The sequence below is a fragment of the Lissotriton helveticus genome, chromosome 2_1 (genome assembly GCF_964261635.1).
Source record: "Lissotriton helveticus chromosome 2_1, aLisHel1.1, whole genome shotgun sequence".
NCBI classification, from domain to species: domain Eukaryota; kingdom Metazoa; phylum Chordata; class Amphibia; order Caudata; family Salamandridae; genus Lissotriton; species Lissotriton helveticus.
The window spans coordinates 791,689,539-791,707,508 of NC_136059.1; the positions used below are offsets into that span (position 1 = coordinate 791,689,539).

At 43.6% G+C, this 17,970-nt stretch overlaps 1 protein-coding gene across 2 annotated transcripts in view; it reads left to right on the top strand.

The window, feature by feature from the left end:
* Positions 1–6,049, top strand: part of PGGT1B (protein geranylgeranyltransferase type I subunit beta) — a 315,684-nt gene extending 309,635 nt beyond the window's left edge. For both annotated transcript variants that reach the window (XM_078675523.1, XM_078675524.1), the window contains exon 10: positions 3,904–6,049. In XM_078675523.1, the coding sequence (XP_078531649.1) occupies positions 3,904–4,085 (182 nt within the window). In that variant the 3' untranslated portion in view covers positions 4,086–6,049. The remainder of the gene's footprint in view (positions 1–3,903) is intronic.
* Positions 6,050–17,970: the final 11,921 nt, after the last annotated feature.

Genomic DNA, 17,970 nt, shown 5'->3' on the forward strand with positions numbered 1-17,970 from the left:
CTTATCAGTTACATATTCCATTACACAATGGGACCAAATTCTGGAAGGTTTACATAAAGGTGTCCGAGAGGCTCGTCTCAAATTTTGCATTTTCAAAATCATCCATGAATGGCACTGGTCTCCATCTAAACTACATCATGCTAAATTGATAACACTCTTTGTGCTGGAGATGTTCTGCTTCTGGCTGTGATATTACACACATTATTTGTGAATGGCCCCATACTAGATAAATTTGGCTTTTTATTAGAAAGACTCTGGCATTTATCATGTCATTACTATTACCCTTTACTTCTGCAAATATCATTTTACATGATTTTCGAGGGCTTCCGACATTGTCTAAACCGCAAACTCGTCTTCTTCATACTGCCTTGGCTACGGCCAAAATCTGTATATTACGCCATTGGAAGTCTTCCTTATCTCCTTCTCAGGAAGAGTGGCTGGTGGCCATGGTACAAACAGCCTCTTATGAACGTGTAATTTATAACTTGCAAGATCAGGCTTCTGTTTTCCTTCAAACATGGTCCCCATTCATAGAAGCCATGGTGGATAATGATTCTGTTTCCATTCCTTCCTCCCCAACGTCTGCTATCCCTTCTTAATTATTTTTATTTATATTTCTGCGTTTGTGTACTCTTCCTGGTTTTATCCTGCTCCTCAATCCTTTTCATTTGTCTTTGTCGCCTCTTCTTCTCTCCTTTCTCTTGTTACTCTGGGATTCTTTGTTCTTCCTTCTTTTCTTTTCTCTTTTCCTTTCATTCTTTCGTTTTCTTCTTTTCTGCTATTTTTTGCTTCATAGCTTATTGAATATTTGCTATTTTGCTTTTTCACATTTAATATATCCTATGTATAATTATATCATTTTCATATCTTATTTTATTATCTTTTTACTTGTATACGTATTTCTGTATTTTCATCTAAAAATCTTTTAATAAAAAATTTCAACACAAAATAAATGCAAGACCTATGGAATTGCAAATATTTTTTTATTGCAGCGTGGTCCGTTTTCACTTTAGGGGCCGTGCTTATTTATTTAAGTCACTCCGGGCTTCTTTATTGAATTAATATGTAGCACGGTCCGATATAACATTAGCGGCGCGCTACCGCTATGCTTGTGTTTAAATATTGCATGGTCGAGGCAGCATCAGTAAAACTATGACTGAAAGTTGCCGAATAGCATGTGCCCCTCGGAGAAGATTAAGCCTCACATGCTCAAACGTACTGTTTCCAGCCCCTTCCAGGAAAATCACAGAATATTTCCGAAGGGATTTGCTTTGTCCTTGCTCAGTTGTATCAATGGAGACGCCTCAGAAAATTGCAGAATTGAAGGGGTGCATTTTGGCCTCGCTTCACACAATCAACAGTGACCTTGAAATTCCAAAGTGAAAAAACCCCAAAACATTGTGGGTCTCTTTTTTGCCATATTGTGCTTTCCACACCATACCTGCGTCATATAAAGAGATCTCAGTTTTTATGTTGTAATATCGAAAAATATAGACTTTCTTTCTCATTGTGACTTCTGCCCACTCCCCCCCCCCCCCCCCTTAAAAAAATCTCCTAACTGCACAATTTCTTTTTATTCCCATCTGCATCACAGACCTAATTTTCTTTCTATCTGAAGCGCCTGATGCAGGGAGCCGTGGCCCATACAGTTGAACCTTTCCTTCTGTGCTCATGAGAGTAAGGCTAAACTCGCTTCAGACATGCAAGGAAATGCACCTATGTGCTGTCTGCCTCTGCTAAGAAGTCAGTGGCCTGCTGTGCATTGGAAGGCCAGGCTGCCCTCTGAAACCGTTAGTGACTCGACAACAGCAGAAAGAGCCAACCTTTGACTATAAGTAGCAATGCACCCATAACAGGAGGCAAAGCGATTTAAATTTTTTTTAAAGGGGAGTCCCATACACAGGGTCAGAAAATGATGTTGGAAGAGTCAAAAAGCAGATTTAGTTCACTCTGAATATGTTGTAGCATCCCGACAGGTGGGAATTCTCAGAGAAGCGTAAGCACACATTGAGTGAGAATGTGCGCAGCTGTATTAGAGAAGGCAGCATGCAATGTGTGGATCTTGCACGATACAGTAACGGACTATGTGCCCGTATATCTGTATTCTAGTCGAGCAGGCCAAATATGATGTCATCCTTTCAAACCCAGGACAATGGTATTGGATGATGACCTCACCATTGTAGTCTTTATTGGCACAGCTGAATGGCTCGTGCTGTGTTGGTATGGTGCAACGCCAAGCCTCCTTTCATGCATGCCGTCCAAGCCTTTGGACTTCATCAGCCAGTAATGACACGGCCCTCTCACTTTGTTCAAGTGCTATAACTGATATAAACAGTAATTAAAATAGTTGTGTGACTGAGATCAGCCAAGTGTCAGACACAAGTGCTAAGGATCCAAATGTTGAGCCTCAAGCCCAAATAGCGTGCAACAGCCCGGCAAATGCTGTATAGCTGTAAAGCAGAAATAACTGTGGTTTTAATCTCTGGGGTTGCACTGGCAAAGCCAGTAGTTCTCAACATTGGGGCAAACGTTCTTTTCCAATGCCTTTTGGCCATGCTGTACAGCATCGGCAGGATGTTTTGCAGCATGAGCAAAAGAAGAAACAAGCATTTGCAGTGCAATAGGTCTCTCATTTTCGAAACTTTGACCTATTGGCATTGTAAATGACAATGTTTCAAAACACGTAAATAAAAGGCATTGTCATTTACAATGCCAATAGCTCAAAAATCTTGCGAATGCGAGACCTTTTGCATTGCAAATGCTTGTTTTATTATCTTCTTGGTTTTCTATCTAACTACTATTTGGTGCTCTTTCAAATGTATGTAACTGCCACAAAAGCTACATGAGGTTGATTTGCAAATCTTTAAAATTGCCACATATCAAAATGTAACATTAAGGATGGTCACGACCTGAAGACTGACTTCTTGGCTTGGTGCCCCTAGTACTACATAGGGGCCTTATTACGATGTCGGTTGGAGTTGCGTCCGACCTACACCATTTCGGGAAAGGCAGCAGTTCCGACAACCCCATTAGGATGCGACCACACAGGTTGCTAGCGCAAACTTCGATTTTACAATGGGAGCTTGTGCGGAATGCTGAAAACACCTGCAGCACAAGCTCCCATTGAAAAATGGGAGTTTGTATACATCCCTACACAGTGTTGCAGGTACCTTTTGGTGCCTGCAACACGGTGCAGGGATATTTAGGGGGGATGATGCCCCCCCCCAGGCCCAAATGCAGAGGCTCCCAAAGACACTTTCCGATAGCAGTTTAATGCCAGATAGCCTGACATGAAACTACTATGGGAAAGTGCCATCATAATCCCAACGGCGGAAACACTGTCTTTAAGGGGTTATGGTCTATTTCCCACTGTCCAACGGGCTGCTTGAGCCCATCAGATTCCCCTGCCGGTTTAAACTCTGACCACAGTCATCCAAATGAGGTGGTCGGAGTTTAAACCTACCATTTTGGTTGGAAAGACTCCGACCAGGGACCAACATTGTAATGAGGCCCATAATGTATGGAAACATGCAAATATGTAAGTTTACCTTTGTGAATCAGGCCAAAAGAAAATATTTTTAAAGACAATAATTTTGGTAAGAACTTTGAGGAAAATAAATAAAGCACTGTTATATTGTACAGTTCTCATTTAAAGACGATCTCACATAAGTTTCAAATTGGTTAACCTTTTTTTTAAAAAAGCAAGCTTAAAGCGTTGGTGTATGCATGTCCTTTTTGCTTCTTTTTGAGACCCAAGTTATATCGGTGTCACTGCTATGTTTAGTCTGGCACAGAAGTGCGTGTAATACTCTCTCAGTAAATAACATTCTTTTTCTCTATAGGTATCCTAACGCAGTTCACATTCAAGACTCTCTATATTTACATGCTTTTTAATCCTTTCAGATGCCTTGCATGCATACTTCGGGATCTGCGGCCTATCCTTAATGGGCGAGCCTGATATCCGTAAAGTTCACCCTGCACTGAATATCAGCTTAAGAACGTCTAATCGCCTTCGAGAACTCCATCAGATCTGGAATAGCAAAGACTATACATCGCTTTCAGAGTACGCGCATATCTCCACATGATGGATCTACAAAGACACTTTGTGATGTAGCATATTTTTAGCTTGAGGGTAGAAGCCATGTATTAACCAGATGTGCTCTTTAAACTTCCTGGAGTCCTTTGTGAAAACACTTACTGGTCTCGCTGCTAAGTGGACTCCCTTCAGACAGTCAGTCTTCGAAGGAAACACAAGCATTTCAAGTCTGTCAAAATATCTCAACTGTTAACTCAAGACTGTCACAGTTCTGCTGGTAGCTTGTGGCCACTTTCATGCTTCACGTATTTGGCCTTTTCTTCAACTGTGTTTTGTTTTCTGATGAATGTATTAATTTTGAAAGAGGGGGAGGATGACATTTGTAATGTCTTCAGTCCTCTCCTGGAAACGACAGGAATGCCACAAAACCTCCCAAATGTTTACATATCTCACAGCACTCTGAGTCATGATTGGGTGCTGGGTGACTGCTCTTCCTGTTCATACAAGTATGGCAATGTCCATCTGCAGCACCTGTCGAAGATGCAAATACTTGGCAACTCGATGTGGAAAGAAAGACATACTTTCTGTGTCTGGGATAACGTCGGAGCAGTGGTTTAGAGTAACACTCTCTCCAAATAAATGAGCATTAAGGATTCAGTTTATAGAAACGTATACATTCCCGCCAGTGAAACCAGTGTGTTGCCCTTGTGAAGACTGATCGATCATGTGTTGAGATTATCATGCCCAAGGCTGAAAATTCTGCATATCTGATGAACAATTCATCTCGCCTTCAGATTCGAATTATTGTAAGTGTGTAGTGCATTTCTCTTTGCAGTGCTGCCTGTTAGAAGAAAGTGAATTCAGCATTCTGTGTGATTTCATATATAGAAGAAATGATGCAAACGTAATAAATGTAAAAGAATTAAGGTACGTTGAATATTGCCCATGTTGTATAATAGAAGATGGTTTCTTCATCAGTTGCGTGTTGCGGTCATGTTTGTAATATCCTCTTTGAAATGTCTACTAGCTACTGCCCTTGTGTTCTTCTGGTCACTCATCTGGCATGCACTGTTTCAAAATAATCTGGAAAAGCATCTGGACAAGACGTCAATGACTAGTGAAATCACTTTTTTCACCTTGGAAAAAAATGAAACATCTTTGGATGACTGGGTTTAGCGCTAATCATGCATTGGCACAAGAGAGAAACAAAAGCTCACACATCTGGCCAGAATATATATATTCAAACCTTCTGTTGGATGTAATAATATTAGTTCTCCATTTCGTCTCACAATAAAATTATAATAAGAACCACTAAACAGTTAGTTCAGTTTGATTGTAATGGCAATGTAATTTTAAAAAATCATTGCTAGATGTTAACATTCCCTCTGAGCATCAAAAATGTGAGCCCAGCACAAATGCCAAATCATGATGTCATGCCAGTTAGGTTAATGAAGAATAGATGTTCTAAAATGTGGAGGGCATAACAATTTACAAATTGAATACTAACCTCTGGAAAAACGACTTATTCAACAACGAGTTTTATGTGCTAAACTTGTTCTTATGAGAATGCAAGAAACCATTTTGACTGTCATTGTGTATTACGGCATCTTACCTCCTACATTCAGGCGGATCACCTCCCTTCTCCAGAAAACTAGACAATCAAAACAAACATTCAGTGAAACTACGCAAATGGATACATTCAGCAGATTCCTTATACCCCAGGCGCAGACCTCAATACCTGTTCAATTGCAACCCTGCATTTTGTAATTTGTCATTGAAACATCCCGTTCAAGAACTAGCTTTCTGATCTCTGCAAGCCTACGCAGTGGGCTGAAGACTGCAATGCTTTATCTGAGCCATAATAATAAATTCTAAGTAGCACTCCTTTTTTGGCCATTGATCATTAATCGGAGGAGGTTCAACTAAAAATGTATATAAACGATAAATGAAGTATTTAACATTTCAACTGTTGCATTACATTAGCAAACCTATTAAAGCAATGTATTTTGTGTCCCTTTGCTGTTCTGTGCTCTTACCCTGACACTCCTATTTCTGCATGGCTGTATTGTTTTCTCCTGTTTTCCTCCTGCACAGAAACGTGATGTGCTAGGTATTCGCTATCCCTCTTCAAACTACATTACTGTCTAATCTTGTCAATTAGATGGTACAAATGTCCAAAGACGTCAAAAGCATCTATAATCGTTGAACATCACTTTAGCTGTGAATGTCACATCCAATGTTCTTGTATGTTAGGTTATACTGTTATCCTGAAGGATTGGTGAATTCATTTAGTCCAAAAGGTTAGTTTTGCAGCGTGAATCTTTCTGGATTCACTATGCTGTGCATATTCCGCAATCTGGTGGTTGGGTCCGGAATCGTAGTCTTTCTTCTCTTTTTTTTTTTTTTTTTGTAGCCCAGGTGGGCGTCGACGTCCCACCATTTGGTGTCCCTTTCGGTGACGTCGGCGTGCTTCCGGCGGAAGCTACCACCCGTGGGCGCCATCTTCAGATTCTTTTTTCCGCCGTTGGGTCTGGATCGTCGCGTGAAGCTCCAGAAGTTTGGAGGAAGAAAGAAGGAAAATACAGCGAAAACTCACAGGTGAAGTCCTGAGAACATCGACAGAAGAAGACCTTTAGCGAGGAGGCGAAGAAGAAAGGAGAGAACTTCGAAATCTTCACCGTCCTTGAAGGAATGCGCACACAGGGGACCCCCTGAGCGCAGGGATGTACAAGACGCCGTTTAAATTCTGCAAGAACTGCCACCACAAGTTCGCACAGAAGGACCAGCACCCAGTCTGCAACCTCTGCCTGCCAATCGACCACGAGAGCGGAGAATGCAACGCCTGTTCCGTCTTCTAGCCGAAGACACTCCGAATTCGAGAGAGACAGAGGACGGCTCACCACACGATGCAGGGCAAAGGCCAAGCCCCGACGCTTTATGATCTTGGCCTCTCCACCGACGATGAGGACAACATCGCCGAAGGACCAGATGACTCCACGGTCGTTGAGACCGATAAGAATACGCCTGATAAGGTAGGAGAGTCTACGACCCCGAAAAATCCCACAGGGCCTCGAAAACCTGAGGCAGACTCTCGAAAGTCTGAGCACAGAGCCTCGAAAGGAGCACCGGCGCCGAGCAAATCGACGACCGAAGCTGCATCCGCCGAGCCCAGCGGATCCTCTGAGAAGGACTCCCGGAGGCAGAAGACCAGCGAAAAGCAAAGGTCATCGAAGCAAGCCCCCGAAAAAGGGCCTTCGACTTCGACGTCGAAAGAAAGAGAGCCGAAGAAAGCTTCGACGTCGACGCCGAAAAGGGCGGCCGAAACGCTCGACGACGAACAGGCCGCAGAAATGCAGAGGAAAAAGAGAAGGCTCGAGGCCGAAATGGAGAATATCCTTCAGAGAAAGAAGGAATTCGACGAAAAAATGAAAAGTTACAAGATTCCCCCGAAGCCGGCACCGACCGTCGCTGAGGTACAGGCGGTCGAAGAGTTCGACATCGAAGAACCGCCGAAAACTCCGGAACCTTCGGAGCACGAAGAGGAGGAGGACCTCTACTACACAGAGGGGGTTTATGGCGAACAGCAGTCGAGCTACGGCTCAGGTTCCTCGACGGCCCAAGACCAGGAATGGCAGGACATCGAGACCGAAAACCCAGAGGAGGCGGTAGAGACATACCCCTCGAGGCCTTCGCCACCGGATGACATTGGGGCATACAATGAGGTGGTAAGAAAGGCGGCAACAGCTTATGGAATTAAGCTGGAAGAGGAGAAGCCAGAAGCAGACTTCCTGCTCGAGACACTGCTCCCCATACAGACAAGGAGCCAGTTCCTGCCCATGCTCAAGAGCATCACGGCCCAGGGAAAGGAGGCCTTCAGGGACCCGGCTACATGCAGATCTGTAACGCCGAGGACCGAGAAGAAGTACAAATTCTCCTCCGAAGACCCAGCTTACATCAAGGGTTCCGTCACAGCAGATTCTATCATCGCTGCAACGGCCAGGAAAAGGGCAAACGTCCCAACAATGTCCGGACACCCCCCTGACAAGGAAAGCAGGAGGATGGACCTAACGGGCAGAAAAATTGAGAGGAACGCTGCGACGCACTGGCGGATGGCGAATTCCAACGCCCTCCTGAATAGGCATCAATACCAGCACTGGGAGGAGATGGGACAGTTACTCAAGCACCTCCCGGAACAATACCGTGACAGAGCAGCACACCTGGTAGAGGGAGGAAAGAACATCGCCAACTCATGCCTGAAGACAGCCTTGGACGGGGCAGAAACATCCAGCAGACTGATGGCTATAGGCATCACTGAAAGAAGGCAAGCATGGCTCAGGATCTCAGGATTCAAGGCTGAAGTCCAGAACAACATCCTGAACACGCCCTTCAGCGGTGAAACTTTGTTCGGAGCCCCAGTTGATGATAAGCTCACCCAACTGAAGAAGGACAACGACACGGCAAGGTCCATGGGAGCCCTGCAGTTCAGAGGGATGAGAAGGGGCACTCCGTCGCGGAGGCCGAACGGCAGAGGTGGAAACCAGCGAGGAGATTCTCACCAGAGTTTCCACCAGGGACAACAGAGTGACAGCCAAGGCCACCAGGGGCAGCAGAGGCAAAACTGGAACTACCAAGGCAGGGGCCAGTCCTTTCGATCGAGAGGAAATGGACGGGGCCAGAGAAGAAGAGGCGGCGAACAGCCCCCCTCAAAGTGACTTCACACGAGAGAAGGTGCTCTACCACCCACACCCTCCGGGGGAGGAGCACGGAAAAACAAAGAGGAGAGGGCTACACGGACAAGACTCAAAGGAACATGTAACTCCGGTAGGAGGAAGATTGAGATTTTTTCTCCAGGAATGGAGAAAAATAACAACAGACAAGTGGATACTCAATATTATGCAGTTCGGGTACTGCATAGAGTTGGAAAAAAGGCCACCAAACAGAAGACCAAGGAAAAGACAGCACTCAGGAAGAGAGCTGCAACTACTGCAAGAGGAAGCCCAAGAACTCCTCCTCAAAGCGGCCATAGAACGGGTCCCCTTCAAAGAACGGAACATGGGAGTGTACTCAAACTACTTCCTAGTGCCAAAGGTGGACGAAAGCCTAAGACCCATCCTGGATCTAAGGTTCCTGAACAAATACGTCAAAACTCAAAAATTCAAAATGACGTCCCTACAAGAGGTCATTCCTCAGATAAAAGCAGGGGACTTCTTGTCTACCATAGACCTCAAGGATGCATACCTGCACATCCCCATGAACAAGCAGCACAAGCACATGCTAAGGTTCACTGTAAACAAGGATCACTACCAATTCACGACCCTAGCTTTTGGCCTAAAGTCCGCACCAAGGGTGTTCACCAAATGCCTTGCGGCAGTGGCCGCACACCTAAGGAGAAAGGGGATACACGTGTACCCCTACCTCGACGACTGGCTGGTGAAAGCAAACTGCTACAGGACATGCAAAGAACATGCAGAACAGGTGACAGGAACGCTGGCAAACCTGGGTTTCTCCATACACTGGGGGCAAAAGCTCGATGGAACCAGAGCAGGTGAAGATCTTCCTGGGAGCCCAGATCGACACCATACAATGCAGAGTCTTACCGAGCGAGAAGAGAACGCTCAGCCTACTGAGGGAGAAACGTCACTACCAGAAGGGGCGATCGCTGACAGTGAGGACTGTGAGCAAGATCTTGGGGATGATGGCATCATGCATCCACCTGGTCCCCAATGTACGCCTACAGATGAGACCACTCCAAGAGTGGCTGCAACAACAATGGTCACAAGCCACAGGAAGTTGGGAGGATCTAGTGGTTGTAACGCACAGGGTGCAGGAAGAGATAAGGTGGTGGACCAAGGAGAGAATAACAGAAGGGAAGCCTCTAACACCACCGGACCCAACAGTGACCATCACCACAGACGCATCCCAGAAGGGGTGGGGCGCACACATGAACAGGCTCAGAGTGAGGGGTCTGTGGAGCCCTACAGATGCAGTCAGACACATCAACTACCTGGAACTGAAAACGGTGTTGCTAGCCCTCAAGGCCTTTCAGAAACACCTACACAACCGGAGGGTGTTAATACAAACAGACAACACCACAACAATGTTTTACATAAACAAACAGGGGGGAACTCAATCGTTCCCACTGTCAAACTTTGCACAAGAGATCTGGAAATGGGCCATACCACTAAAAATAGACCTGCTAGCCATACACCTGCCAGGGAAGGACAATGTGGAAGCGGATTGGCTCAGCAGACAGACTTCAGCATCCCACGAGTGGGAACTCAACAGTCAAGAAACAGAGAGTCTATTCAGGAAGTGGGGCACCCCAACAATAGACCTATTTGCAACACACCGGAATGCAAAATGCCAATACTTTGCATCCAGGCAACCAGAGGCACGGTCACAGGGGAATGCCCTATGGATAAGCTGGTCAAGAACATTTGCCTACGCTTTTCCCCCGATACCACTGATCCCCAGGGTGCTCAACAAATGCATGACGAGCAACATGACGCTCATCCTGGTGGCACCACAGTGGGCCAGACAGACGTGGTATTCGCAGATAATGGAGATGGCGCAGGGGCCTCCCCACAAGTTCTCAAAAAGAAGAGACCTACTCTCCATGGAAAGCGGAGGAATCCTTCACCCAGAGCCAGAGAGCCTCAACCTCTCAGCCTGGCTCCTGAAGACTTAGAATTTGCACACCTGAAACTACCAGAGAGCACCCTGCGGGTGCTGCGAGAGGCAAGAAGACCAAGCACACGCAAGTGCTATGGGGCAAAGTGGAAAAGATTCACTCAATGGTGTTGCAAAAAACAACTCCAAAGGAGAATGACCAAGGAGTCCACGGTGCTAAGGTACCTCACACACCTAATCAAGGCAAAGCTAAGCTCATCCTCTCTGAGAGTGCACCTAGCAGCAATTGTGGCATACACAAGAGGAGAAACAGGGAGAAGCTTCTTCACATCTCAGGTCGTGAAAAGATTCCTGGAAGGAGCTAAAAGAATAGCGCCGCCAAAGAGAATGCCGCCACCGGCCTGGAACTTAAACGTGGTACTGACGGAGCTCATGAAAGCACCCTTCGAACCCATCCACAAAGCATCACTGCAAATGTTAACAATGAAGACGGCCTTCCTGGTGGCGATCACCTCACTACGAAGGGTGAGCGAACTGCAGGCACTCACACTGCAGGAACCCTACATACAGATACACAGTGACAGGGTCGTGATGAGAACGGACCCACACTTCATGCCAAAGGTGGTGTCAAGGTTCCACATGAATCAGAGTATTCAGATCCCCAGCTTCTTCCAAAACCCCACTACAAGTGCTGAAAGGTCGCTCCACACCCTAGACGCAAGAAGGGCTGTGATGCACTACATTGAAAGAACGAAGGACCACAGGAAAACGAAACAATTCTTTGTGTCCTTCGCCAACAGTTACATGGGCAAACCAGTTACGAAAAACACCATAGCCCGATGGATCGCACAAACAATTCAGTTCTGCCACAAGCAAGCTGGCCAGGAGCTAACGGGAGGGGCACGAGCCCACTCCACCAGGAAGAAAGGAGCGACAATTGCCTTCCTAGCCAATACACCGATTCAGGATATATGCCTGGCGGCAACATGGGCTTCAGTACACACTTTCACGAAGCACTACTGTGTGGATGTACAGATGAACAAGGAAGCACAAGTAGGACAAAAAGTGCTTCAACATATTTTTAGCAACCAACGCTCATCTTCCACCCAACCGCCACAAAAGTAACGAAAACCGCTACAAAATCTATGCACAGCATAGTGAATCCAGAAAGATTCACGCTGCAAAACGAATAGTTTCTTACCTGTCGGTGTAGTTTTGCAGCTTGAAGATCTTTCTGGATTCACTAGCGAACCCACCCGCCTCCGCCAGAAAGATGAGGCTGGAAAAGAGGGTGGAAAAACATGGAAAAGAAAGCAAGTTGGAACAATTACAAAATACGTGGAAACACTAACGTTGAAAGAACGATTAACTTACATAGCCATGGATTCACTACAAAGACAAACAAGGAAAAGAGACAGAAAAAAAGAATCCGAAGATGGCGCCCACGGGTGGTAGCTTCCGCCGGAAGCACGCCGACGTCACCGAAAGGGACACCAAATGGTGGGACGTCGACGCCCACCTGGGCTACAAAAAAAAAAGAGAAGAAAGACTACGATTCCGGACCCAACCACCAGATTGCGGAATATGCACAGCATAGTGACTCCAGAAAGATCTTCAAGCTGCAAAACTACACCGACAGGTAAGAAACTATTCGTTTTTAATAATTGCAAACCCCAAATGAATTGTGTGTGTATTGCACCACAGGACCGGAATACCCTGCCACATGGATTTATACAAATGCCAGTTGAAAAAGAACACAAACCCTTGGAGACAAAGTCATCCGCATCAAGCCTTTTCCAATATTGACAGGAGCATGATGATGACAATTATTGTTCTACTCTTTTAGTTACAATTGAGGTTTAATCATGCAACTACAGAGAAGCAGAGGTGGCATTGCTTTTACCTTGGAGTCCATCTGACATAAAAAAACAGAGGCACCGTGCCAAAAGTGCTTTATTGTTGTTCTTTTCTTTCCATGAAAAAAAATATTGATGCTTAAGGTGTTCCAGAGTTGAAATTAGAGAAAATCCAGAAGTAAAATGTCATGGACGGCTTTCTGGACTCATCTAATATGGGGCTGCAGTCCTTTCACTAAGCAAAACAATGGACAGCACAAAACTCTATAGCATGTTTATAAAGTACACTTTGGAACTTGCCTTTTGTTTTCAATTTGTTTCCTACACTTCAAATGGTGCAGCACTCTTTAGTAAAGAACATTAAATCTTTGCTAGATTTAAAGAGACAAACTTTTTCTAAGCATATTTCAGTATAGGCCTGCGTAGTTCAATGTATGATATGATCAGAAAAGCAGTCATATTACAAAATTCATCAAGGCAATTAAAATTTTATAAAAGATTGTTTGATTTTTACATTTTACCACTCGATCTTTGCTTACTTCTTGAGGAGTTCCCAAGCTTGAATGCTTGTAGGAAACTAGTATACAAAACACAGACTCATTTGTGAAGGTCACCAATGAGACCAATAACGGATTTTCTACTCTTTTCTCTCACTATCTTCTACAAGCCTACCTTTAGAATATCATATAATTACGGCCAAGAGATATTCCTTCTGCAAAAGAAATGAGGACATTTTTTTATATGTGTTTTCTACCTGAGTAGTATCAGTTCCTGGTTGGAAGTGTGTAAGGAAACCCCTCTGACCAGTCAGAGCCTGTGCAGTCCGAAATGCCAAACTTAAATTGTCTTCCCATTCTTTTTCTTCAAATGTCTGGCACACCAAACAAAACTACAAAGTCATTATTGGACCTTCGCTTACACAAGTCAAACACGATTATTGCTGCTAGCCCACATCTGCAATACTTTCCTCCTTGTCCTAGCCCACCCAATGTCCCCCAAAAATCCCTTCTACATCACAGGTCTCTGACTGATCAGCACTCACACCGTCAGCTCCCTGATATAACAGCACCTTGAAAGAGTGTGACCCATTTTGCAAAAAAATTTAATAGAAATGGAGAAGTGATTTTAAAGAACTGCTAAATTATCACTTCGGTAAGCACTTTGCAGCTAGAAATAAAATTACATTAAAAGCCGTATACATTGCGTATACAGCCGAATAGAAGGCAACGCCCCTCTGGACCTAGTTTTTTTTTTGTTTGGCTCTCACCTTGTAAAACTGAATCTGCTGAGGTTTTAATATACCACTGTATGTAAATGGGATGGAATGTAATGATCAACATGTGATAGATGATTGATGAGTATGTACGGTACCTTATTTGATAAAACGAAAAATAAAGTTTAAAAAAGATATTGATCCTTCCACCGCCACGGAACCTCCCACATCGCCACTTTCCCCCTAAGCTCACTATTTCACTACCTTCTTGCCTGAAAATTTCCCATTGCTCTTAACTTCCATCAAATCTGGCTCCCTACTAAAATTCTGCCCTATATAATCTTTCACTAAGTGTGTTATGCCGACAGTACACAAATCCTTTTTCCCCCTGAGATTGCGCCATCGGGCAAAGCTGTCCCAAATTCAAAGACGGCATGACACAAACCACAAGGTGGATGGCACATAACACTCTTAAAATCAATACAGACATGACAGAGATCATGCTGATCCCCACTCATTGTTCCTCACACTCAGGTAAACAAACTGGCATGTACCTGCTACCTATTTGTATTTTTGTGAACATTTCTCCCCAGCTCATTCGTTTTTCCCCACCCAGTAGTGGTCCAGTCAGTTACACTTAGCAGGTTGGACTACTGCAGTTTGCTTTTCCTAGGTGACCTGGAATATGTCCTACATCTCCAGCGACTTTAAAATCCAGCTGCCAGATTGGGCCTATCTTTCCTCAAATTTTCCTCCACATCAGAAGCCCTGAACACTACATTGGCTTCCTATCAAGAAAAATGTCATGTTCAAAACACTTTGGTCTTTAAGGGCATTCACGTCCTGGATCTGGGGTTTCTCCGCAAGACATTTGTTTCCTGCAACCCTTTTTGATCTTCTTCGGCCAAGTTAGTATCTGTTGCCAGGTTTAACCAGGCTGGGAGGCAGTGTCTTTTTGGTAACCGAGTCCTCCATCTGGAGTACCCTTCCTCTGCATTCACAAACACCCCTCCTTCCCTTTCACAAGCTCCTGAAAGCCTGACTGTACTCTAATTAATCTCACTCCAATTAATGCAGCACACCCCTTTCACACTAATCCCTGCGCCAGGACACCTTTCTTGATAACCATGCTAGTACCAAAAATACCATATAATATAACATTGCAGATCACAGAAATGTAACATCTTTAAAGCATTTCAGCAAAAACTCTGAGGCAAGATGCGAAAGTTAGCGTTTGCACTCAAATTAACACATTCTTCAGGTGAGGAATGAGTTTATTGTGTAGCTATTCCAACTCATTTAAAGGAACTACAAAAGGAAGCATTTAGATGTGGAACAGGAAGCAGATAAAAGATTGAAACTTTTGGGGCTGACTACGGTTGCTCGAGGGAGAAATATACCATTGGCTCTGATATCCACCATAGTTGAAGACAACCTCATTGATGAGGATACCAACCACTTGGTTATGAAATGGTAGTATAAGGTACAGTCTAGCTCATGCAATGAAATTCCCTTCATTGAAAACTTTCCCATTTTCCCAAACTCTTCATCTTCGGATCCTTCCTAGTTGAAATCCAGGTCATTGTCAACAGCACTCTCGACTAGCACTGTGCTGTCCATGACGCCATTTTGAATAATGTATAAAATAACATCAGCAGCTACTTCCTAACCTACAACTGCAACAGCTACCATTGACATATACCATCGTCCATTCCGTTTTGAACACTTGTTACACCTGTTCCCGACTCTAACCAATGTCTCAAAGGCTGTTCTGAAAACAAGTAAAAGCAAGATGAGGAACCTATTTTTGGGGCTAGAACAACAAGATTTCAGAAGCAACTCTCGTTTAGCATACGTTTTATAGCAGCAGAAGGAAATAAAGATCAATATCAGGGGAACAAGGGGACATATGTAGATCATATCATCCTTATCATATGCCTTTTTCCAGCGTCATCCTGAGTCTCCCCACTGGCCTCCTATAATTGGAGTATCTCTCGACTTTTTGAACTTCATGAACACTTATATGTAAGACTTACAGCTGGGTTATTTTCCTAGTACACCAGTGAGAACATAACTCCAGTTGTGGCAGTGACACTAGTCCTTAAAATTGTACGCTTCTTGCCTCTGTTCCTCCAATTTCAGGTAATGTCAAATGAGCCCCCACAGCACCACTAAGAAGTCATAACTGACCCATTCATAAACAATAGGCCCGTCAGAAGTAGAAGAGGACAAATCAGATTATTGTATCATTCAAGATGAAGAACCATCTGTACCATCCCCCCGCCCAGCCTTAGGACTTGCTGACCAATGACATAGCCACATTTCTTTCTCTAACAGTGCATCAGCTGAGTTCGATTTCCAACTCACCTCTGTTGAAAATATACTTTCAGTTTGATTAAAGAAAAGTTTTCAAGGCAATATCCTTTTTGGGTCACTTATAGACTGAAGATATTCTGCAATTGGCATGTATGGTGTATAGTTCTTGTCAAGACCAGGCTTAGTTATTAATGCTGCAGCCCACAGTTGGTTATGAAATTCAACATGTTTCTTTTGTTCCTCTAGATAGGAAGGAAGGCAGGCACTTAGATTTTCTAGGGTTGCTATAAGTGGTGCGCTTAAGCAGGGCTGATCAGGCATTTCCCTGTGTCAAGACGAGTCGTAAGTGCACATTCAGAATAAAATACAAGCGCCCAGCAGCTTTGTTTTCCTAAAACATTTCTGAGCTTATTAGTGGGAGTCGATGGGGCAGAGCCCCGTATGACATTGACTGTAATCTCACAATGCCTATGTGTGTGGTCACCATGTTGAATTATTTTTTCCCACCGTTTGTTATTGTATTGTAATTGCATTTATATAGCACTTACTACCCCTGACGAGGCATGAAAGGGCTTTTTCAGCAAGTAGCATGCTACTCCGGAACCTATAAAGGATTAGTGGTGAATTCGTATAGTGAAAATATGAAAGTCATTTGAGTGGTGGATATGTTAGTCAGTTATTTGGCTTGAGAAGGATAGTGGAGGGAAGAAGGTTTGCATTTATATAGGGGGGTTGAATTGCTTTTTTCGGCTAGTAGCACGCTACTCTGGAACCCAGAAAGGATTAGTGGTGAATTAGTATAGTGAAAATATGAAAGTAGCTTGAGAGGTGGATATGTTAGTCAGTTATTTGGATTAAGAAGGATAGAGTAGGGATATAGAAGTGAAAAAGGTTTGCCTTTATATAGCGCTTGCTACCTCTGATGGGGTGTTGAAACGATTATTTGGCGAGTAGCACGCTACTCCGGAACCTATAAAGGATTAGTGGTGAATTAGTATAGTGAAATATGAATATGAAATTCATTTGAGTGTTGGACATGTTAGCCTGTTATTTGGATTGAAAAGGATAGTGGAGGGATCGAAGAGAAGGATTTAGAATGGAGCTCATAGCAGTTGGAGGAGGCTTGGGATGAGAAAAAGTGAGGTGGAGAGGCATGAGTCAGAGGGAGGGTTTAGAAAGGCTTGTTTTGGGGGATCGGAATAGTAAAAACAGGTATGAGATGATGCAAGGAGGGATGGAGTAGGTAAAAGTCTCAAAAGGTTTATTTTGGGGATCATAGTAGTGGTATGGGGTTTAGGATGAATGAGAGAGTTGAGTGAATTGATATATTGATAGAGGTATAGGGTGAGAAATAGGCTAGTGCAATGGAAAGAGTAGTAGAAAAAAGGTTTGAGATGAGTCGGAGAGTTGAGCTAGAGGATAAATTGAGATCGGTATAGGGTGAAAAATTGATAGTGCATTGGATATGCTGAATTAGAAGAAAAGTTATAAAAAAGTAAAAGTAATACATTTATAGAGCCAAAAGTAATAAAGATATTGATTCATAAGTACGTGGAAGGTATATAGATGTATAAAGGAAGGTGGTATATGTAGATTAAAGATGCATTAAATAAGCTCTGGCTTTCAAGTGTTGTACTTTTAATTATTTTATTTATTTATGTATATATATATTTTTTTTTAGAAGATCAATAGTGAAGCAATTGTAGATAGATAGTTATGATAAAAAGATTTACTTATATACATGTTAAAAACGTAGAATAATGTAATTATTAGTAATATGTACATTTGCTAAGCAGAACTAATGAATATATATATTTTTTCCATACAAACGTATTCTACATATTTATGCAAAGCAATGCACATATAAAGGTGCATATCTATAGTACAAATAATAGCTTACATACAGAGAGATATGCTGT